At 44.6% G+C, this 24,536-nt stretch overlaps 1 protein-coding gene across 2 annotated transcripts in view; it reads right to left on the bottom strand.

Moving 5' to 3' along the window:
- The window catches only part of unc13bb (unc-13 homolog Bb (C. elegans)), a 106,898-nt gene that overhangs the window by 56,069 nt on the left and 26,293 nt on the right, over nt 1-24,536 (bottom strand). The window contains exons 3-9 of one of the 2 annotated variants that reach the window (XM_052525731.1): nt 16,224-16,323; nt 13,565-13,682; nt 13,281-13,404; nt 6,178-6,251; nt 5,652-5,709; nt 5,288-5,317; nt 4,128-4,341 (exon numbers count right to left, since the gene is read on the bottom strand). In XM_052525731.1, the coding sequence (XP_052381691.1) occupies nt 4,128-4,341; nt 5,288-5,317; nt 5,652-5,709; nt 6,178-6,251; nt 13,281-13,404; nt 13,565-13,682; nt 16,224-16,323 (718 nt within the window). The remainder of the gene's footprint in view (nt 1-4,127; nt 4,342-5,287; nt 5,318-5,651; nt 5,710-6,177; nt 6,252-13,280; nt 13,405-13,564; nt 13,683-16,223; nt 16,324-24,536) is intronic. The other variant, XM_035776146.2, reaches the window with a different exon arrangement.

Below are 24,536 nucleotides of genomic sequence, written 5' to 3'. Positions count from 1 at the left end.
TTGAAGTTCTGCTGATTACGAGGACCAGCAGACGGCGGCAGTTGTTGCTGAAGTGGAGTTGTTTGGGTGCTCAAAACATTATCAGAGGAACCCAATTTAAACAAGCCAGAGAAAAGTCCTCCTTGTTGAGGAGGTGCTTGTTGAGAGGGTGGTTGTTGGGGTGGGCTTGGTGCTTGTTTCTGACTGGGGTGATTGCTAGGGAACACCCCTTGCTGTTGGCCCTGGGGAGGTGGTACATTAGGTGCAAGGTTTTCTGCAGAGGAAAACCTCAGTAACCCTGAGAGAATACCCCCAGGCTGAGAAGGAGGAGGTGCAATTTGTTGTGGGGGAGGTTGAGGAGGGAATTGTTGACTATTACTGGCACTAGGAGGTTGACTGTTTGGGGGAACTTGCTGTGGTGGTGGGTTCCCAGATAAGTCACTTCCAGAGCCAAATCTAAGAATTCCTGACAACAACCCTCCTTGCTGGGGCTGATTGGAGCCAACCTTAAATGTATCGTCAGTGGCGGCCCCTTTAAAAAGACCTGTCAAAAAACCTTGAGGTTCAGGAGGTGCTTGCTGCATCCCAAGAGACATTGGTGGTGGCCTTAGATGTTGCTGCATATGCTGCTGATGTGGAACTGGGGGCAATTGGCGATGCTGGGCCTGTTCTTGATTGGGAATTTCTGGGGGTTTGTAAGCACTGACATCCTCAGCAGAAGCAAATTTCATGAACCCTGAGAACATTCCTCCTCCTGCTGCTTTTGGAGGCCGTTGGGAAGAGACATTGTCAGAGGAGAGAAATTGAAGTTTTAGCTTACTGCCTAAAGATGGCTCCTCCACAGGTTTCTCTGATGTAATATCTGGTGCCAACCCAAATACAGGATACACTGCAACAGGTGGAGGGCCCTGTGGGGGAACAGGGTTAACTGGTGCAATCAATGAGCTGAACGATTTCTTGAAAGGGCTAAAGAACCCTGAATTTGCTGGTTCTGGTTGGTTGATGGACTTCCCATCCATTGAAGTAGGCACACTTTGCTGAGAGGCAATCATAGAGTCAGGTCTCACATGCACAACTTTTCCTTGTGTATTAACAAATGGTTTATTTTGGGGTACATTTCTTGAATTATCAAGTCTTCTGCCTCCTCCCACAGCCATTGACTGTTCACCTTGGTGGATATGTTTCTCATCCCAGTTTGCAAGATTTTGAAAGCCCTCTCTTGAGCCACTTCTCCCTGGGGATTGTTTTCCATCGGTGGTGTTCACTACCTCTTCACCAGCTTTTTTTATAGCAAAACTCATTTTCTCAACAATTGAAGTGACTGCTGGTGTTTGTGGCTTTGTTGCAGAGTCCTGAACTTCATTGCTTGTACTATACATCTCTGTTCTCATGGCTGGCATTTCTTGATTCTGGACTTGTGTCTTGGCATCAGACTGGGAAGGCAAATTGAAGGAAAATGTCCCGTTGGGGTGAGCTGTAGGAGATACAAGAGCAACACGAGCAGGAGCAGGGCTGGTGGATTTTGGAATGAATGAAAATAGCTTAGATATACCAGATTGAGAAGATGGTGCAGGTGGTACTTCTTTTGTTTCTGCAGAACCAGAGTATGGCTGCTTGGGGGCTGAACTAACCTTGTCTGTGAAGGAACTGAATAATGAACTCATAGCATGTTTCACTCCAGATATTCCTGGTTCATGTGGAGCCTCTGTCTGGGTCTCTTCCTTGACATCAATAGGGGTCCTTGGGTCCTCTCCAGTAGATTCTGTTCTTATGCTGCCCTGGGAAGATAACCTTGACTTGGATGACTTTGGAAGAGACCCATACCTGCTTATTTCCTCCTCTTTTTCAGCCAGGTACTCTGAAACTGTTTCAACTAGGCACTGGAGCTCATCCATGGGATCAACATACTCATCGCTTGGTTCCTCCACTGGAGACAGCATTGCTTCAGGAGCCCATCCTCCCATTCTCCCCTTTCCACTCTTCTTAACCAGATAACTCTGATATTTGTCTATGTGACCTCCATGGGATGAAGCATACCTGCCTTGGCCCCTCCCATTCTCAGAGTGAATTGCCTCCGCTAAGGAGGCAATTTCCTCTAGCTCCTCCACTGATCCCATGGAGTACGGCAGCTCCTCCTCTGAATCGTACGCCAAACCTGTTCTCATTCTGGCAGCTTCCTCCTCCTGATACACCACATAGTTCTCCAAGGTGTCCCCCAGCTTGTTTTTGGCCCACATCCTAGTCTTGTAAAGAAGTCCATTCTTGTATGGCTTGAGGCATGGCGTCATCTGCTCCTCCTCTTCCTCGATCTCTGCCACCTGCCGCAGCACGAGCTCCCCTCTCTTCTGGCGGAGGAGTGCAAGGTCAGGGGGAAAAGGCTCATCTGTGAGTTTCTCCGCCTCGGAGAAGGACAGCCCTCCTGGATCCCGGATCTTTTTTCTCCGCCGCCGATCGATAGTGTCATAGCCCACTGGGTAGGTGGCAGGTAGGATGCCACTGTGTTGTGTGCTTTGGCAGAGCGAGCTGCCTGAGGGCTCAGTGAGAGCTCTCCCCATTCGGAGAATAACATCATCCTCAACCCAACGATTCTCTTCCTTGTCCAGGAACTCGCTCAGGTGATTTCTCCCCTGCACTTTGTATTTGCTTTCCCAATCCTCCACACCCATGCCAGAATCTACAGGGATGATTCTGACCCTCCCTTTCTGGTTTATTGCTCTAGTTTAGGTTCATCGATTAAAGAAGAAGCAAAATGGGATGTGCGAGGGGGGGACAAAAACCAGAAAGAAAAAAGCAAACAGAAATTACTGCAAAGTATAAGAGGACAGAAAAGTAATAAAGCCCATGTGACTGACAGACAAGCATTAAATACATATGATAAATAAAAATGTTTTTCATGTGTAAATGACTATTTGGTGAATGTGTGTTCAGATTGTTAGATCTGCCCGTTTTATGTGCGTGATGTTGTCATTCTGGGGGATTTTCAATAACAGCAAAAAAGCCCTGAAATCCAACCTGAAGTATCTCTGTTCAAATTCATTTGACAGACTGCATAGAAATTCGGTCAGGGAGGGCAGTATTTCCCTATAACTGAACCTTCCCTTCCAAAACCAGGGTCACAAAGACCCATATGTGACAATAGCAGGCTTAACTAAGCTCAGTTTCATTCAAACTGCCAAAGAAGTTTCATATAACAATATGTCAATTTTAAATCAGTTTTTCCTGGCTGTAATCCCACTTTTCTTTTCAGATGTTATGGAATTATCCGGATCAGCTTTCTATCTGTCCACACAGACTGAGATTTACCACAATCTCACTGAAGCACATGTTTTCCACAGCAAGTCACACATGTAAGAGAGCAAAGACCCACTCTACACTGGGTACGTGAATGGAGTTGGCAGATTATTTGTGCTCCATCTGGGAAAACATCTAAGCAGTTGGACAATTTCGACATTGTTTAAGACCAAATCTGTTCCTTCTTCAAAGCTACACTGCATTTTGACATTCCCTTAACTAAATGAAATTCTATACTAGATCCAAATATACAAATGACCAAAGACTCAATTGCTATTGGGTTATCTTGCAAGGTTGCGCACAACCTAAGCAGATGGAAGTAGCATGTCCTCGGGGACACTGTTTATATATTCAAGTAGGTGACATTGTTTACCTCCTTTCTATGCAGTGTCAAACCATGTGCCAGTGACAAATGAACATAAACGGACTAAATTTAAAGCTGCTCACATTACTTGAGAAATATGCTTGTATTCAGGGTACAACTAAGGCAGCCAATTGATTCTGCCATTCTGTCCCAGGAGGGTGGATGTCCCTTAATCATCTGAAAGAGGGAAGCCCTCTAACAAACAAAACAGCTAAGACTCAGGCCCTCAGCTAACTGGGTCTATTTGCAAAATTATTTATTTACATAGAAAACTGCTTAAAACAAACTAACAAAATAAAATAAATGTCTGATACTGCACTAAACATTTTTTTATTAATATCCTAACTCTGGACATCCTTCACTATCTGTCAATATGTATGATTGTAGAATATATGAACAGGTGTGCAATCTTTTACAGTTGAATTTGTGCATTTCTGTGAATTCTGTGTCGGGGCATGTATTGTACGTTTGCGGGTGGTATCAGAAGCTCTACCTGCTCCCACGGTGGTCTCTGTAGTCCATGTCAAAGCTGTGGATGGAGTCGGTGCAGGAGTCCAGGTGGTTCTGGAGCCGGGGGCCCATGGGGTACTGGTGCATGGAGGAGTTGGGCTGGGTCGTGGTGTGGTAGCGCGGGGGCAAGCTGTTGCTGGTCTCACTACGGTAGTCACTGTCCCGGTCGTCCACCGCGCTGTCATGGTCATCCAGGGCTGTAAAGGGGGAGGGGCAAAAGGACAAGCTCCACAAGATAACTTCCAGAGACCTAGGCATTATAAGTGCTAAAATGACTACAGAATCTCCATTCTATCCCACCGATGCTCACAATTTCACAAATAAAATAAAAAACATGTTCGCCTCACACATACGAGTTACACAATAAGAACAAGTGGTGATATACACTGGGGTCAGGTAAGGTCAGGTAAGAGGGAGGTAAGGAGGGAAAGGGTCATGCACCTTTGAATGCAAGCCAACCAGGAAGTAAACCACAGTGGGAATGGGAATGTGATGCGACTGAACGTATAAGTCATTAAACAGTCAAAAAGGGACACCCAAATTAATCAGTTAAGGAACTCAAATGCATTTTTGACATCGTCTCAGTGACGCAGTCTCAACTTTGGCATGCAAACAGGTCCTTTGGATTGCAGAATGCTGACCCTGGGCTGAGTGGCCTACTTAAGGTGACAGTTGAGCTGGGCTGCGCTCCAGACTGATAAGTGAAATAGTTCAGGACAAACTGATGTTTCGATTTCTCAAAACAGGCTGGCGAACACTGCCCCCTGTCTGTGTGACGATGCTGTTGCAACTCATTGACATTGTTCACAAAGTCATCAACTGCCACTGTGCTTATCAAGGTCACCTACAGACTGCAAAAAACAGATGTAGGCTTAACTGCTATTGACCAGTTCAGGTAGAAACAATAATGTGTGTTTCCATGTCCCGTGGGGAAATTGATAAAGGTGATGAAACTCAAGAAATATAGATGAAACTCTGACATGAGGTGTAGAGAGAGGAGAGTGTGTGTGTGTGGGGGGGGATATTTCCCCTTGCTGTAGCGATTGTTTTTGGTGCTAGATAACATGCACAATGCATTGAGGATAGGCCAAGGTGAAGCTTTGGGAAGGGATAAAATTCATCACAAAAAAGACTGTTACATACTCAGTGCATCAGCCCATCCGAAATAGTTGCCTGGTGAGGGTGTTGGCAGAGAAGTAAAGTGAGAGGTAGTGGAGAGTATGCAAAAACTGTGCATGACATAGGAGGGGAAATTATGACCATGCATGAAAGTGGCATCACTGTGTGTTGACATTCTTCCTAACTTTGCATGAGTAGTGACTGTTTTGGAAAAAATGTATTGGATAAAAGGCTTACTTGATGTTAAGTCTGGGTTAGGAGATTCACACATAACTCAGGAATACGACAACTTAAACAACGTGAAAAGCCCAAACTAGCCAGAGAGACACGGGGCTGATGAGAGCGCCATCTAGTGGGATATTATGGTGTGGAAGTCAGTCCCACTCACAACATTGGGAGGCAGCAAGCGGCACGGGGCGCCTTTGGACCTCATCCTGCAGAGGGTACTGGAGAGAGGAAAAGAGAATAGGAATTGTGACCTCTGACCATCATCCACAACAAAGCATCATCGTCACTCTAAAACTCCTGCATTTGTATAACCACCATGACTTCAATGCAACTGCATGCAATAGTTAGTTATCTACAATCTATGTTGTCACTTCAGAGCACAGCAAACAGTGATGAACACATGTCAATACAGTACCTAACCAGTGTTTTCTGTGAGGAAAGAGTCAAATGACCAGAGTTAGTCCCATCGTCTATTTACATGTATTTTACTGTGTGCTAGTGAATGCAAAGAGCAAAGTGTTACAGAACATTTGACCGCAATGTACATGGTATTTTACAATATGCAAACAGAGGCTAATTTCATAAATAGATTACGAGTGTAACTGCTTGAAATATAAATACGTACATTTTGTATCTACATATTTGACACACTGTTCCTGGCGCCTTGCACGTTGGGTGGGCCTTACCTCATCATGGATCCTCATAGTGTTGATGCGATCCAGCTTGCCGGTCCAGTACTGTGCCTCATCGTCTGGGATGTCTGGCAGAGAGGGGTGCAGGAACACACACACGGGTGACTGGTGAGCTGCATCCTAACCTACACCATCCGTGCTCCCACATACACCATGCTGCCATTACATATTCATGGCCCTTTAAATATATCATAAGCCACTTAAGAATAAGACATTACAAATAGTTGGCTAGGCCCTCAAACTGCACTGTTGGGTGCCAGGGCCCGGTATTACAGCTCCACTGTAGAAACGTTTGTAATGACAGAGACAAATGAATGCACAGAAGAAAAGGATCATAGTCCTGACAGTGACAGAACTTCAGAGACATAAGAAGCACAGAGTACAGGAGTTTTATGGGCTGCAAAACTGCACAAGCCTTTACTTGAGGACATAACCAGCCCAACAAGTGACTAATGTACAGACAGATAAAGATAGTCTTAGAAAGTAGCTATTTGTCGTCCTTAACGTAGGGAGACACTGCTATTAGCCAACGTCTACTAGAACTTCCGCACTCAACAACCCGGGTCGATTCCGCTTCGCTCCACAGGTAGTATCACATTTTCATTTCATTTCATTACAGCACAACGGTTTGATTTGTTTGATCGTAGCTAGCTACATAGCTAATATATATAATATATAATAATATATAATATATAATATATATATATAAAGATAATTGTGTAGTCTAGAGCGATTTTTCTAGGTTAGCTAGCCAGCTATAACGTAATCAACACTGCTAGCTAGCCAGCTAGCCCCGAATATCAGCACTGTAGAAACTATTACACTCAACGGAACGACTTGATTAGTGTAGTGTCAACAACGCAGCCACTGCCAGCTAGCCTACTTCAGCAGTACTGTATCATTTTAATAATTTTAGTCAATAAGATTCTTGCTACGTAAGCTTAACTTTCTGAACATTCGAGACGTGTAGTCCACTTGTCATTCCAATCTCCTTGCATTAGCGTAGCCTCTTCTGTAGCCTGTCAACTATGTGTCTGTCTATCCCTGTTCTCTCCTCTCTGCACAGACCATTTGCGGACACCGCGTTTTGTCCACCTAAAGTTGCGCACGACCCACGTGGAGTTCCAGGTCTCCGGTAGCCTCTGGAATGCGGCCAACAAGGCAGAGAGCCTATGCCTCCCCTCCAGTCCTCGACTTCTTGGCACACGGAAACATGGATCACCACAGATAACACTGCTACTCCTATCGTCCGCCCACGTGTTCTCGCACACCCCACCTCTCATCTCTCCCAAGTGGTCATTCTCTCTTTCTCCCTTACCCATCTGTCTATCGCCTCCTTTGAATTCCATGCTGTCACAGTTACCAGCCCTTTCAAGCTTAACATCCTTATCATTTATCGCCCTCCAGGTCCCTCGGAGAGTTCATCAATGAGCTTGATGCCTTGATAAGCTCCTTTCCTGAGGACGGCTCACCTCTCACAGTTCTGGGCGACTTTAACCTCCCCCACGTCTACCTTGACTCATTCCTCTCTGCCTCCTTCTTTCCACTCCTCTCCTCTTTTGACCTCACCCTCTCACCTTCCCCCTACTCACAAGGCAGGCAATACGCTTGACCTCATCTTTACTAGATGCTGTTCTCCCACTAACCTCATTGCAACTCCCCTCAAAGTCTCCGACCACTACCTTGTTCGCTCTCATCCAACACTTACACTGACTCGGATGGTAGCCGTCCCAACCTTCGCTCTCTCTCCCCCGCTACTCTCTCCTCTTCCATCCTATCATCTCTTCCCTCTGCTCAAACCTTCTCCAACCTATCTCCTGATTCTGCCTCCTCAACCCTCCTCTCCTCCCTTTCTGCATCCTTGACTCTCTATGTCCCCTATCCTCCAGGCCGGCTCGGTCCTCCCTCCCGCTCCGTGGCTCGACGACTCATTGCGAGCTCACAGAACAGGGCTCCGGGCAGCCAAGCGGAAATGGAGGAAAACTCTCGCCTCCCTGCGGACCTGGCATCCTTTCACTCCCTCCTCTCTACATTTTCCTCCTCTGTCTCTGCTGCTAAAGCCACTTTCTACCACTCTAAATTCCAAGCATCTGCCTCTAACCTTAGGAAGCTCTTTGCCACCTTCTCCTCCCTCCTGAATCCTCCTCCCTCCTGAATCCTCCTCCCCCTCCTCCTCCTCCCTCTGCAGATGACTTCTCAACCATTTTGAAAAGAAGGTCGACGACATTCCTTCTTGCTAAGTCAAACGACACCGGATGGTTCTGCTCACACTTACCCTGTGCTCTGACCTCTTCTCCCTCTCTCCAGATACTTGTGACCGCCCAACAAACCCTATCCCCTCCTCTCTTCTCCAGACCATTTCCGGAGACCTTCTCCCTTACCTCACCCTCGCACATCAACTCATCCCTGAACGTCCCTTCCATCTTCAAGAGAGCGAGAGTTGCACCCCTTCTGAAAAAACCTGATCCCTCCGATGTCAACAACTACAGACCAGTATCAAAACTCTTGAACGTGCCGTTGCTCTCCCGCTACTCTCTCAGAATGACCTTCTTGATCCAAATCAGTCAGGTTTCAAGACTAGTCATTCAACTGAGACTGCTCTTCTCTGTATCACGGAGGCGCTCCGCACTGCTAAAGCTAACTCTCTCTCCTCTGCTCTCAGCTGCCTTGAATGTGAACCATGGGACGCTTGGATTGCGTCCTACCTGACAGGGACAGAATCACCACGCTACCTCACCACTGGTGACTAGGCCCTCTCCTATTCTCGCTATACACCAAGTCACTTGGCTCTGTCATAACCTCACATGGTCTCTCCTATCATTGCATGCAGACGACACACAATTTTGACCAGGGGGAACTGCATGTCTGGCAACATATCTGGTGACGGATCACCACCTTAGCTGCTCTTCCTCCCGGGAAGGACTGCCCGTTCCATGATCTCGCCATGGTTGACAACTCCATTGTGTCCTCCTCCCAGAGCGCTAAGAACGTGATCCTGGACAACAGTTCTCACCTAACATACAGCTGCTGTAGGTTATGCTCTACAACATGTACGACCCTTCACACAGGAAGCGGCGCAGGTCCTAATCCATGATCAAACTCGCTGTTGGCTGGGCTCCCTGCCTGTGCCATTAAACCCCTACAACTCATCCAGAATCTCTGGTGTTCAACCTTCCCTCACCCCGCTCCTCCGCTCTCTCCACTGGCTTCCAGCTGAAGCTCGCATCCGCTACAAGACCATGGTGCTGCGGTCTTAACCTCCAGGCTCTTGTTGACCAAACCATGCATATTTTGTTTGTTTTTCGCTCGCTGTTTGTGACTTCTTTTGTACATAATGTTGCTGCTACCGTCTCTTATGATCAAAAAGAGCTTCTGGACATCAGAACTGCGATTGCTCACCTCAAACTGAATGAATAGTTCTTCTTCAATGAGTCGGATGGGAGGGAAATACTACTACAGATACCTGACCAGATCCCCGTGATTCACTTGAGAAGGAAACAGATTTTGTGGAAAAAGATCAGGGTGCCTTGCTAGGATTAGACGAGTGGCTCATCTGCCCTTACCTTCCATACTGCTAGCTAATGTTCAATCGATGGAAAATAAATGGGACGAGCTGAAAGCACATATATCCTACCAAGGGGACATTAAAAACTGTAATATCTTATGTTTCGTTGCGTCTTGGTTGAACAACAACATTAAGAATATACAGCTGGCGGGTTATGTACTGTTTTGGCAGGACAGATCAGCAGACTGGTAAGACACGGGCGGGGGCCTATGCATATATGTGAACAACAGCTGGTGCACGATATCTAAGGAAGTCTCAAAGTTTTGCTTACCTGAGGTAGAGTATCTCATGATAAACTGTAGACCACACTATCTACCTAGAGAGTTTGTATTTTCCGTAGCTCTCTACATACCACCACAGATCGATGCTGGCACTAAGACCACACTCAATGAGCTGTATACTGCGATAAGAAAATATGAAAACGCTCATCCAGAGGTGGCGCTCCTAGTAGCCGAGGACTTTAAATGCATGGAAACTAAAATCAGTTTTACCTAATTTCTATCAGCATGTTAAATGTGCAACCACCTTTACCCTACACACAGAGGTGTACAAAGCTCTCCCTCGACCTCCATTTGGCAAATCTGACCATAATTATATCCTCCTGATTCCTGCTTACAAGCTAAAATTATAGCAGGAAGCACCAGTGACTCGGCCCCCCCAAAAAGTGGTCATAGGAAGCAGATGCTAAACTACAGGACGGCTTCGCTAGCACAGACTGGAATATGTTCCAGGATTCTTCTGATAGCATTGAGGAGTACACCACATCAATCACTTGCGTTATCAATAAGTGCATCAAGGATGACGTCCCCAGTGACTGTACGCACATACCCCACCAGAAGCCATGGATTACAGGAAACATTCGCACTGAGCTAAAGGTTAGAGCTGACGGAAGCTTATAAGAAATCCCTCTATGCCCTCCGATGAACCATCAAACAGGCAAAGCATCAACACAGTGCTAAGCTCAAATCATACTACACCGGCTCCGATGCTCGTCGGATGTGGCAGGGCTTGCAAACTATTACAGACAACAAAGGGAAGCACAGCCAAGAGCTGCACAGTGACACAAGCCTACCAGACGAGCTAAACTACTTCTAATCTCACTTTGAGGCAAGGACCACTGAAACATGCATGAGAGCATCAGCTGTTCCGGACGACTGTGATAAAGCTCTGGGCAGCCAGTGTGATTAAGACCTTCAAACAGGTCAACATTCACAAGGCCAGAATGATAACCAGGATGTGTACTCTGAGCAGGCGCTGACCAACTGGCAAGTGTCTTCAGTGACAGTCTCAGCCTCTCCCTGTCCGAGTCTGTAATACCAATATGTTTCAAGCAGACCACCATAGTCCCTGTGCCCATGAACACTAAGGTAACCTGCCTAAGTGACTATAATAAGTGCAATAATATAATAAGTGCAATAAGTACAACCCGTAGCACTCACGTTGGTAGCCATGAAATGCTATGAAAGGCTGGTCATGGCTCACATCAACACCATTATCCCAGAAACCCTAGATCCACTCCAATTTGCATACCGCCCAACAGATGATGCAATCTAATGCTCTCCACACTGCACTCTCACAGCTGAAGAAATAAACACCTATATGAGAATGCTATTCATTGACTACAGCTCAGCGTTCTACACCATAGTGCCCTCAAAGCTCATAACTAAGCTAAGGACCCTGGGACTAAACACCACCCTCTGCAACTGGATCCTGGACTTCCTGACGGGCCGCCACCAGGTGCTAAGGGTAGGTAACACATCCGCCACACTGATCCTCAACACGGGGGCCCCACAGCTCCCTCCTGTTCACTCATGACTGCATGGCCAGGCATGGCCAGACTCCAATAACATCATTAAGTTTGCCGATGACAACAGTGGTAGGCCTGATCACCGACAAGACAGCCTATAAGGAGGAGGTCAGAGACCGGAATGTTTGGTGCAAGGACAACCTTACCCTCAACGAGATCAAGACAAAGGCGATAATTGTGAACTAAAGGAAAAGGAGGACCGAGAACGCCCCCATTCTCATCGACGGGGCGTCCACATCACAAACAAACTAACATGGTCCAAGCACACCAAGACAGTCATGAAGAGGGCATGACAAAACAGATTCCCCCTCAGGAGACTGAAAAGATTTGGCATGGGTCCTCAGATCCTCAAAAGGTTTTACAGCTGCACTATCGAGAGCATCCCGATGGGTTGCATCACTGCCTGGTATGCCAACTGCTCAGTCTCCGACCTCAAGGCACTAGAGGGTAATGCGTATGGCCCAGTACATCAACGGGGCAAAGCTTCCTGCCATCCAGGACCTCTATTCCAGTGTCAGAGGAAGGCCCTAAAAATTGTCAAAGACTCCAGCCACTCTAGATTGTTCTCTCTGCTACCGCACGGCAAGCGGTACCGGAGCGCCAAGTCTAGATCCAAGAGGCTTCTAAATAGCTTCTAACCCCAAGCCATAAGACTCCTGAACAGCTAATCAAATGGCTACCCAAGCTATTTGCATTGCTCCCCCCCTCTGGAACATTGCTGCTACTCTCTGTTATCTATACATAGTCACTGCAATAACTCTACCTACATGTACATATTACCTCGACACCGGTGCCCCCGCACTTTGACTCTGTACCGGTACCTCCTGTATATAGCCACACTATTGTTATTTACTGCTGGCTCTTTAATTATTTGTTATTCTTCTCTTACTTTTTTTCCTAGATATTTTATTAAAACTATTGTTGGGCTTGTAAGTAAGCATTTCAATGTAAGGTCTACACCTGTTGTATTCGGACCATGTAACAAATACAACTTGATTTGGTGTTGCTGGTCTATTAGAGCAGAGCTGCCACTCCCTCCCTGTGCCCGGATGGGCCATGATCCTTTACAGAGACACTGGACATTAAAGAGAGCCGAACACAAAAGGCCAGGGCTTCAAAGGCAGATGAAACCAAACACTTTTCCTGGTGAATGAATGGGATCAATTGTACAAAGAACCCAGACAAACACACAGCCTCACCTCCCCTACTGCTACCTTCAAAGGCCTGCCCTTAAACACCTGAAAGTAGCCCAAGAACCTCCCACAGTTTCAACTTTGAAGCTACCAATCTGAAGTGTTTTAGGCACGCCGACGCCAATACTGGCAACATTATGGGACAGGGATGTCGAAAGTGACGTACAAAATTACATAACTGTTCCCTCTCAGTGTAGAGAGACGAATGGCTGCATCCAAGAGGCTCACTACTCAACCTGCTGGCATTTGAGCCAATCGATATCATGTCTGGTGACGTACGTTAAAGCACAGGTCATTGGAAAATCTACTACTGTATAAATCATTACTGTGCCTTATGCCTGTCACATCTTCCAATGCAACAACAAAAACAGACCTACAACATTTCAGCATCGTACCTTTAGGTACTCTAACTGTAAAAGCTATTTGACCATGTACTGTATAGAAGCAACAAATACATTTTAAAGAGAGCCTATTATATAAAAGAGATAGCTATGGGCCCAATCGAAAAATGGTGATCTATATGATATTTTACCGAAAGGCAGCTCAAAGCGCGTATCTAACAGAACCCGGTGGGGAGTTGGGTTCTTGGTGCCGTAAATCTCATCAGCCTTCATCAGAACCTCAGCGTCCAGGAAGGTCCACTCCCCTGAGCCCTCCTGAAGGAAGACAAGGTCAGAGGTCATAAACAAACCAGATTAAACCAACCGGGCGGTGAACTAGTGCCCAGACATATGTGTACATGGTTTCAACATTTGAGCTGGATGTCTGATGTAATTGTGTACGTTTGGATGCATGTAAGCGTTCTGTGTTCCTCACCTCCTCTGACTGGCGGATGCTGTTGAGGGGGATCCAGGCAGTCCCCAGCATGGTGTCCCAGATAAGGCCTTTGTTCCACACCTCCACAATGAGCCCCAGGTCAAGACGGTTGATCTCACTGGAGAAACAGAGGATGGGAATGAAGAAGATTGGGTCATAATCAACTCTCATTTGATAAAGTTTGATAGACAGAAATTGGTATTAAGAGAGACAAAGTGATTAAGCCCATAGGTAACAATGTAAACTATAAATATTCTAAAGGATGGTTGCATTTATTATGTAGTGAGTCACATCCATTCAAATGGAAACGTCAAAGTAACTATGACAACAGAAACTAGGATAAGTACTACTGTCTGGCCTGCTGCTCATCGACTACTTGTGGTCTTTGTTTACGCATCATGTCAGACGTTGTGATGCATTCAGTCCTTTATTTGCCATTCAAATGGAAGCAAAGCCTGCTAACAATAAAAGAGCATCTCCTTTGAAAGACACTATTGCTCGTGATGTATCGATCTCATTTGCATACTGGCATCGACCGTGGTTGACAACTTAATGTGGCAAAAACAATAGAAAGATGAAAGATAATTATCAAAAGTGCACTGCCCTAAGTAACAGTGGCAGTAAGAGTGAGCCCAGGTGCAAACAAAGATATTGTAACCACTCACACTTAAAGAGATGCACCAAATGACGACAACACTATTACCCTAATGAGAAAATTCACTGTCAATCTCTTAGGCTCTTACGTGGCCAAAGTGGATGCAAACATGCTCAACCAGGTACTTGTATAAACTGCTTATGGTCATAAAGTAATTGGTCATACCAATATACTTTTAGAAAACAAAATACAAACAATGAGAAGACAATTTTGCACATTTTAAAATAGTAAACAGACTCAATCACACACCGAATTCACTTTGAGCTCTCTTTCTGCAGCATAGAAACAAACTAAAGAACCCATGGCACAGACTGATTTCTGTGAAAGCAGCATCCAGAAATCCATTCATGTTTAATTTGAGCTCCCCATTGTCTGTGGAGTGAGATGGGAATGAACCACAGGACCCCACCCCAACAGGCTTCGGGAAACAATGCATTTATAATTTACCCCCATTACTTTCTCTAAACACTAAAAAAGCAGGGATAGGACAGAATAATGATTAATTGATGCGTTGGCATAGAAACAGATGGTTATTTTGAGGCCTCATTCAAGCACAGAAACATTAAGGCTCTCCTCCATGTCACTTCCTGGAGCACCCAGTCACAGAAACAGTGAGAGATCCTTCCATTACCACAAATCGTCAAAAACAACACCATCACAGTCAGTGTAGACATAAGCCCCAGTCCAAATGAGACAATTCCATGTAGGCTCTTAGCATCACATACTGTAGGCTTGGCTCTAGCAAACTCTGATGTATTTGTAAACCTAAAGAACACAAGGAAGTGTGGTCTGATCTGGACTCCAGTCTCACTCTGGCTAACATAGAAACAGAAGCCTGGCCTGACAAACCATAAGACCCATTGGCAATCTGCTATGTCATTAAGAAGACCAACGTGCAGCCATCCACTAAAGTGCTCGGAGTCAATTATATAGAATGTGATCGATATCAATTAGGGAAGCTGTTCCATAAAGGTTGACCCACAGAACTAATAGGCTACAGCTTTCTGGCAAGAAAACACATCACTGAAGAAGGAAGAAATCGAGCTGAGAGTTTTCAGATAACAGTAAACTTGTGTATTTTCCGACACACACTAGATATCATTTTTAACATGCCAATGCCATTCGCTAGCGCTTCAATTGCTCACCTCAGCTAGACCATACACCCTGTTCATTGGCATAGGACTTGTAGTTTGTGCTAAACTAACACATTTGCTAAACATGATTTACATACAGGAGTAACAGGTGGTGCTCGTCAAGGGGCCTGAGCTGAATGTTTGATGGCAACACTGTTGAGTGATGTGCTAAGCTATCGTATTGTGTTTCATAAATAGTACTAAGGCAGAGCATTTACACGCCGCAACATCCTTGTGAATGTTCTGGAAAAATAAACAGAACGATGACCACACACACACAAAGAGTAAATCTACAGTTACAACATAACAGCCTACAATCAGAACACTAAAATGAGGAGATGAGATGATTAACAATAAGTGAACAGCTGCGAGAACCGGTTAGCTACCTTTCTCGAAACAACAACCCACCTGGTAGTCAACAAATGGGGACAAAACTGGAAATCCCTGACTGACCTACTGCCACATATTACTGTCTGAAAATCATAAACCTGAAGTGTAGCTACAGAACATTACCACCAGCGGCAGGCTAGCTTTCCTGCTCTCACCTGTCTGTAGGGTAGAGCACTCGGGTGATTGCATCTGCTGCATAAAAGGTGTTCGTGACTGAGCGTGGAGGACATACTGTCACAATAAAGTCTGTTTAGCTCAGAGCCACAGAGCATCCCTTTATCTTCACTCTCTGATCCTCATCGACCAAAACAAACCTGATGTTACATGATTCCATTGACACTGTATGAAAACCGCGACACTTACAGAGGCCTCACATACTGTTCTATACTCCACACAAACAGGTGTGTTGTGGCCTATACGACAGTGTGTGAGTGCATAGGACAGGAAGAGCAGTCTAAGTGTGTGGTCACTGGTCACTTACAACATGAAGTCCTGCTCCCAGCATGGCTGGTCCCCTCGCACGGTGATGGTGGTGCTCTTGACATTCTGTACCTTCAGAGTCACATATGAATTGAACTTGTCTGTAATACAAAGAGATGAGAAGGGAGGTTAAAAGCCTGCACGATGACATAAGGTCAAATATAACCCGCAACATGTAAAGTGTTGGTCCCATATTTCACGAGCTGATAAGATTGCACAAATTTGTTTACATCCTTTTTAGTGAGCATTTCTCATTTGCCAAGACAATCCATCCACCTGACAGGTGTGCCATATCAATAAGTTGATTACACAGCTTGATCATTACACAGGTGCACCTTGTGCTTTTGACATTAAAAAGGGCATTAAAAAATGTGGTTTGTCACACAACACCAGATGTCTCAAGTTGAGAGTGTACAATCGGCATACTGATTGTAGGAATGTCCAGCACAGCTGTTGCCAGATAATTGAATGCTATCGCCAACTCCAACGTTGCTTTAGAGCAGTGGTTCCCAAACTTTTTATAGTCTCAAACCCCTTGTGAATAACTCACGACAGTTTAATGAGAAGGGTGTGCTTGAAAGGATGCACATAACTCTGCAATGTTGGGTTGTATTGGAGAGTCTTGGTCTTAAATCATCACACAGTGTGTGCCTGTATTTAGTTGTTTTCATGCTAGTGAGGGCCGAGAATTCACTCTTACATAGGTACGTGGTTGCAAAGGGCATCAGTGTCTTAACAGCGAGATTTGCAAAGGCAGGATACTCTGAGCGCAGCCCAATCCAGAAATCTGGCAGTGGCGTCTGATTAAATCAACTTTTCACAGGACCGCTTGTTGCAATTTGATGAGGCTCTTGTTCAGATGTCGGTAAGTGGACTGGTTGCAGGGCATGAAAGGGATAACGAATCCAGTTGTTTGTGTCAGTCATCCATTTCAGGAAAGTACCTGCGTAATTGCATACCCAGGTCACTCAGGTTCACATTTGACATTGTCCGTAAGCTTGAGTTCATTTGCACACACAAAAAAGTCATACAGTGATGGAAAGACCTGTGTGTTGTCTTTGTTAATGCTTCCCATATCATTGCATAGTGCAGAAAATACACGAGAGGGAGCCTTGCTTTACCATTTTCACTGTAGTTTCCAAAACGTCTTTCAAGCTGTCAGGCATTCCTTTGGCAGCAAGAGCCTCTGTGTACCCAAGTGGCGTTGGGAGCAACTGCTTGCATGAACGTTACCACTCCACTATGTTTTCCTGTCATGGCTTTTGCTCCATCAGTACAGATACCAACACATCTTGACCACCAAAGCCCATTTGATGTCACAAAGGTGCCCAGTACTTAAAAAATATCCACGTCTGTTGTCCTAGTTTTTGAGCAAACGGAATGAGCAGCATCTACGTTAGGCTACATACAGACCGTTAGTGGAACTCCCACGAGAGAGTAATTGTTCATGTGATTGGATGTTAATTATTTGACTAGGCTACCTTTATTTGATAGTGTTATTTCGTTGAACAGTAGATGGTTTAATTTCATTTTTGGCAGTGAAACGAGGCTACTCAGGCAAGAAAAAAAACTCACCCAAATGTATAACCCCGTTGGAAAATCGAAATGGACTGTTTGAAAATGGTAAATCACATTTTTATTTGGCGTAACCCCGACGGCATTGTCACGTACTTCTGGGTGGGAGTAGCCATTTTAGAACATTTGGCAGTATGTCCAACAGGCCTCACAACCGAAGCCCATGTGTATGGGCGAGCAGTTTGCTGAGAGTCCCATGGTGGTGGTGGGGTTATGGTATGGGCAGGCAGAAGCTACAGACAACGAACACAATAGCATTTTATCGATGGCAATTTGAATGGACAGAGATACCGTGACAAGATCCTGAGGCCCATTGTCATACCATTAATCTGCCACCATCCCCTCATGTGTCAGCATGATAAAGCACTGCCCCATGTCAAAAAGAATCTGTACACAATTCCTGGAAGCTGAATATGTCCCAGTTCTTCCATGGCCTGCATACTCACCAGACATGTCACCCAAATGAGCTTGTTTGGGATGCTCTGGATCAACATATACTACAGCGTGTTCCAGTTCCCACCAATATCCTGCAACTTTACACACAGCCATTAAAGAGTGGGAGAAGTCTCCACAGGCCACAATCAACAGCCTGATCAACTTTATGCGAAAGAGATGTCACGCTCCATGATGCAAATGGTGGTATATTTTTGTTCAGTACACAATACTGATACAGTATTTATCCCCACCACATAATTAGGATAGGGTTGTCATGCTGGAAGTACCTCAGTAATTGTGGGAGGGGACAAAAGAGAAAGATACCATTGAGTCAAACATATTACTGTGTACATGTAGGAGACAAAGTCTCCATATTACTTTGTCTTTATATGACATAGGCAGTAATTTCCAGACAAGAATCATACAGAAGCTGTATGTAGGTCAGAAAACAAAAACATGGTGGCAGACGTGGCCATGATGGGATGCAACATGGATAGTAATATGATTGACCATAGATCAGACTTCGGGCCTGTACAGTAGCAGTAAAGCTAGCTTGGCCAACAGCTTCACTTAGTCTTTGTGCGACTGTGACGGTTGGCAACATTAGTGAGAGACCAAGGAGATAAGTCTGTTTCCCCTTCCCCCCCACACATGCACCCAGCCCCATGCACCGACCCTGCTAATCTCACTACAGAGTCGGACACCGCCAGGGTGGCAGCAAAATATAGCCTAGACATTCTCTCCCCAGGAAGATCCGATTCCCTCACTGCAGAGCAGCCTCCTGAACATAGCTCTGGGAATGATCACCACTTCACCTCGGATACTGAAACAAGCCAGTACATAAGACTACATGATGCAGAGACAGTCGGTATACTTGTGACCTGCTTCTACAGCAGAAAAGGTCACAGTCTTTAACTTTATAGTATGATTGATGACTAAGGTTAAAATACCATTGATTCATAAACATATTGAAAAGGGCAGCACTGAAGTAGGTAGTTTCATTTAATAAAACAATGATTGGCAAACTATTTCATATTTACTGTAGGTTATTATACAATGACTGTAGAAAACATTAAGAACCTGTTAAAAAAACTTCAGTGTAGATGAAGGGGATGAGACAGGTTAAAGAAGATGTTTAAGCCTTGAGACATGGGTTGTGCATGTATGCGATTCAGAGGGTGAATGGGCAACACAAAATATTTAAGTGCCTTTGAGTGTGTCAAGAACTGCAACACTGCTGGGTTTTCCACGCTCAACAGTCTCCCTTGTATGTCAAGAACGGTCCACCACCCAAAGGACATCCAGCCAACTTGACAAGTGTGGGAAATATTGGAGTCAACATGGGCCAGCATCCCTATGGAACACTTGACACCTTGTGTTCCATGCCCAAAGAACTTTAGGGGTGCAACTCAATATTAGGATGGTGTTCCTAATGTTGTATACACTTAGCGTATAGTACAGTATACTATGTTGTGTACCAAATCTAAATAATTGGTAGAGAAGACGATCTCCATCTTGATTGTTATTGAAATATATGAAGGCCACAACATGAAACACATTCCACTTTAGTGGTAGGATGATATGTAACCAGAAGTTGGCTGGCCCTTCAGTCTGAAGTTGCATTGGTAACTCCCTCTATCCCTCCAGCATCACTGACATGGAGAGAGGGATGACAGGAGGAGGGTAGATCAGGATGAGCCCATCCCAGTGGCCCTGGCTGTCGTGTACAGCTTGACACAGCCAGTGCTCACCCTCAACGTCAGCATAACATAACGTTGTTGGTTGGTTTCTCCCAAAAAGGGAGCCAGCAGCGGTTTGCAGCGGCGCCAGCCCAGGGGAGATTAGAGCCCGTGTGACATAACCACCACTTTTCATTTCCTGCGCCAGTTTGCGAGAGCGGGCGGGCCCGACACGTGCCTGCTGACGCACTCTGCTAGCTACCAGCCCCCGCGCCACCCCCGCCCTCCCATAGTGCTGTTGGTTCTGCTTGACCCACAGCCTGGGGCAGAGAGGAGGGGCCAGGATTAGAAACAGTCATCTAAACTATCAGATACAGTGGTAGTGGTACCGTAACACAGCTACACAAACACGCCAGCACCAAAGCGCTCAGTCTATGGATTTGAATATCATCCAACAAACCAGTAGACAATTATATACAACACTCAGGTGATCTCCGACAGACACGAATTCACGCAAACCCACCTTTAAACAAGTCTATCGACCTGGGAAAACATACATGTAACCAGATTAGTTTTAGACTGGTTAAATCACATCCCAATGCCTCTCCACCGGTGTCCAAGGTGACAAAAATAAACATGTATTATGCCATGGACACAAGCTCAACAAAACTTGATTAAAATCATTAGAACAGGTATAGAATGAGACTGTATAGGGCAACAACGTCATCCATGCACGGACCACATTCTACAGAGAAGGAAACAATGCATTAACACTAATGGAATATCACCTGTTAGCCCCGGAGGACTCACTAGATACATAACCAGGCGAATTAACAACAGCAGGGTTTGACATTCAGGTACATTTGCCAGTGCCAACAAAGCTACTGGTCCGAAAGAAAAGAATAATGGCCCGAGAAAGCGAACGTTGCGCACGTAATTTAAATGTTCTTAATTAGCGGGCTGAGCAAGTAGTCTATAGCCAATAATGACATACCCTGCGAACACAATTAATTCCAATTTGACAATATCATATTTACATTGATTGGTTGGAGGGAAGAAAAACCATTCGCAATCTCAAAAAGGGTGTTATTGTTTGCGATTCACTCCACAGGCCCTATGAAAATCAGTTCAACGCTTTTCCTGGTATAATTTTCCAGGTTAACGAGTTGTCCTAGGCTTTTCAGGTTCACTCTTAAAAATCTCACTTTATTTTAATAGAAAAACTTAAAAAATGGGATGTTCTAAATCCACAACAATGCTTCAACCACATCAGGAGACCACTTAAGGTCTGGAAACAACACTTTAGATTTTTTTTAAAATATATACACACATCCAGTGCATTCGGAAAGTATTCAGACTCCTTGACTTTTTCCACATTGTTACGTTCCAGCCTTATTCTAAAATAGATAAAATTGTTTTCCCTCAATCTACACACAACAATGATAAAGCGAAAACAGGTTTAGAGAAATATTATCAAATGTATTAAAAATAACAAATACCTTATTTACATAAGTATTCAGACTCTGCTATGAGACTCAAAATTGAGCTCAGGTGTATCATGTTTCCATTGATCATCCTTGAGATGTTTCTACAACTTGTAGTTTACCTTGTAGTTTACCTGTGGTAAATTCAATTGATTGGACATGATTTGGAAAGGCAAATACCTGTCTATATAAGATCCCACATTTGACATTGCATGTCAAAGCAAAAACATCATTCTTAGAAATGGAAGAAGTTTGGAACCACCAAGACTCTTCCTAGAGCTGGCTGCCTGGCCAAACTGAGCAATCGGGGGAGAAAGGCCTTGGTCAGGGAGGTGACCAAGAACCCAATGGTCACTCTGACAGAGCCCCAAAGTTCCTCTGTGGAGATGGGAGAACCTTCCAGAAGGACAACCATCTGGGCAGTACTCCACCAATCAGGCCTTTATGCTAGAGTGGCCAGACGGAAGCCACTCCTCAGTAAAAGGCACATGACAGCCCGCTTGGAGTTACCCAAAAGGCACAAAAAAAAAAAAACACTTGTCATTATGGGGTATTGTGGGTAGATTAAAAAAAGGGAGGGGGGAAACAATTTAATCAATTTCAGATTAAGGCTGCAACGTAACAAAATGTGGAAAAAGTCAAGGCTTCTGAATACACTGTATATATAGAAAACCAGTCAAAAGTTTAGACACCTAATTCAAGGTTGTTTTCTTTTTTTTTCACTCTTTTATACATAGAATAATTGTTGAGACAGGAATGCTTTTCCAAAAGTCTTGAAGGAGTTCCCACATTTGCTGAGCACTTGTTGGCTGCTTCTCCTTCACTCTGCGATCTAAGTCATCCCAAATCATCTCAATTGGGTTGAGGTTTGACGATTGTGGAGGCCAGGTCATCTGATGCAGCACTACATCACTCTCCTTCGTCAAATATCCCTTACAGCTTGGAGGTGTGTTGGGTCAATGTCCTGTTGAAAGCAAATGATAGTGGGACTAAGCACAAACCAGATGGGATGGCGTATCGCTGCAGAATGCTGTGGTAGCCATGCTGGTTAAGCGTGCCTTGAATTCCTAATAAATCAGACAGCGTCACTAGCAAAGCACCCACACACCATCACACCACCTCCTCTATGCTTCACAGTGGGAACCACACAGGCGGAGATCCTCCAGTCACCTAACATGTGTCACACAAAGACAGCAGTTGGAAAAAATAATAATAAATCACATTTGGACTTATCAGACCAAAGGGCAGATTTCCACCAGTCTAAAGTCCATTGCTTGTGCTTCTTGGACTAAGCAAATCTCTTCTTATTGGTTACCTTTAGTGGTGTTTTCTTTGCAGCAATTCAACCATGACAGCCTGATTCACACAGTCTCCTCTGAACAGTTGAGGAAATAAATAACATTACTGGCACCCTAGCATCAATAAAAAAAAATTGGTGTCACACTGCCAAGTCAAAACCTTGCAAATGCAAATGTTTTGTTCAGAGTTATGTTATCCCCAGAGGACTAGTTATATTGACACCAGGCCCAGGGCTTTTGGGGTGAGAAGACACAGGTCTAATTAGAGTCTTAGGAGGACAGGCAGTCTGTAACAACAATACAGCCATTACATTACAAACATGCCCTGAAGACACTCACCATCTCCCCCTTACAAATGAGATGCCCCATGCCTAGTCTTGGACCACACTTGCTGCTTCCCATGAATACTAGGTAAAAAGGTAAGGGGAGAAGGAGGAGGCCTTGATTAGATCAGAGCCACTTAGTGATTGCGGTCTCTCCCTGAAAGACCTCTTCCACAAAGGAATGATACCATTAGGAGGAAACACTCACCCTCTGTCATAACACAGATCCACGTGCAGCGGCACGCTGGTAGAAATAAGCATACAAGAAAATGCTCATCCAGGTTGCGCTCCTCGTGGTCGGTGATTGTAATGTAGGGAAATAGAAATAGGGCTGCTACGGTAAATGGCCAGGCCAATGTACACCGTCACTGACAATGGTTAAATTCTGTTTGTACATTTGTTTTCATGAATATGCTTATTAATAAAAGCTATTTGAAACAAGCCATGACACTTTGTTATTATCATGCCATTTCCATCGTATCTTCTTAAGGCTAGGGGGTACCATTTTCACATCCGGATGAAAAGTGTGCCCAAAGTAAACTGCCTGCTACTCAGGCCCAGAAGCTAGGATATGCATATAATTGGTAGAGTTGGATAGAAAATGCTAACGTTTCTAAAACTGTTAAAATGTCTGAGTATAACAGAACTTATTTGGCAGGCGAAACCCAGATGACAAACCATCCAGGATGTTTTTTTTTAGGTCACTCTTTTCAATGGGTTTTCTAGGTGATCTAGATTTCTAAGGCACTTGCTTGCAGTTCCTATCGCTTCTACTAGATGCCAACAATCTTTAGAAATTGGTTGATGTTTTTCCTTTGAGAAATTAAGAAGTAGGGCTGTTCAAAACGAGGGTCGAGTCTAGTGTACTGTTGTGGTTGGAAAGCTCGCTCCACTTTGTTTTTGTTCGGTATAGAACAGTTTATCCAGTCTTACATTTTATAGATTGTTTACGTTTAAAAATACCTAAAGTTTGATTAGGAAAGTTTGAAATGTTTGGATCTTGTTTACAGGTACTTTGTCGTCACGTTGCGCAAGTTGGAATCAGTGTTTTTCTGAATCAAACGTGCCAAATAAATTTACATTTTGGAGATATAACGACAGAATAAATCAAACAAAAGGACCATTTGTGATGTTTAGTCGACATATTGGAAGTGCCAACAGAAGATCTTCAAAGGTAAGGCATGAATTATATCGTTCTGACTTTTGTGTCGAGCCTGGCGGTTTGAAATGTGATTTGTGTTTGTTTGATGGGGTGCTGTCCTGAGATAATAGCATGGTTTGCTTTCGCCGTAAAGCCTTTCGAAATCTGACACTGTGACTGGATTAACAAGAAGTTAATCTTTAAACCGATGTATAACACTTGTATGATTCATAAATTATTGTTATGAGTATTTCAGTTTTTGAATTTGTAGCGCTGCTATTTCACTGGGTGTTACCAAATCAATCCTGTTAACGGAATTGGCACACGAAGGGATCACTAAGAAGTTATTCATGTTATTACTTATAGGCATATGTCTGTT

The sequence above is a fragment of the Oncorhynchus keta genome, chromosome 9 (genome assembly GCF_023373465.1).
Source record: "Oncorhynchus keta strain PuntledgeMale-10-30-2019 chromosome 9, Oket_V2, whole genome shotgun sequence".
NCBI classification, from domain to species: domain Eukaryota; kingdom Metazoa; phylum Chordata; class Actinopteri; order Salmoniformes; family Salmonidae; genus Oncorhynchus; species Oncorhynchus keta.
The sequence above is the reverse complement of the archived record's forward strand: the minus strand, read 5'-3'. Positions and strand labels throughout refer to the sequence as shown.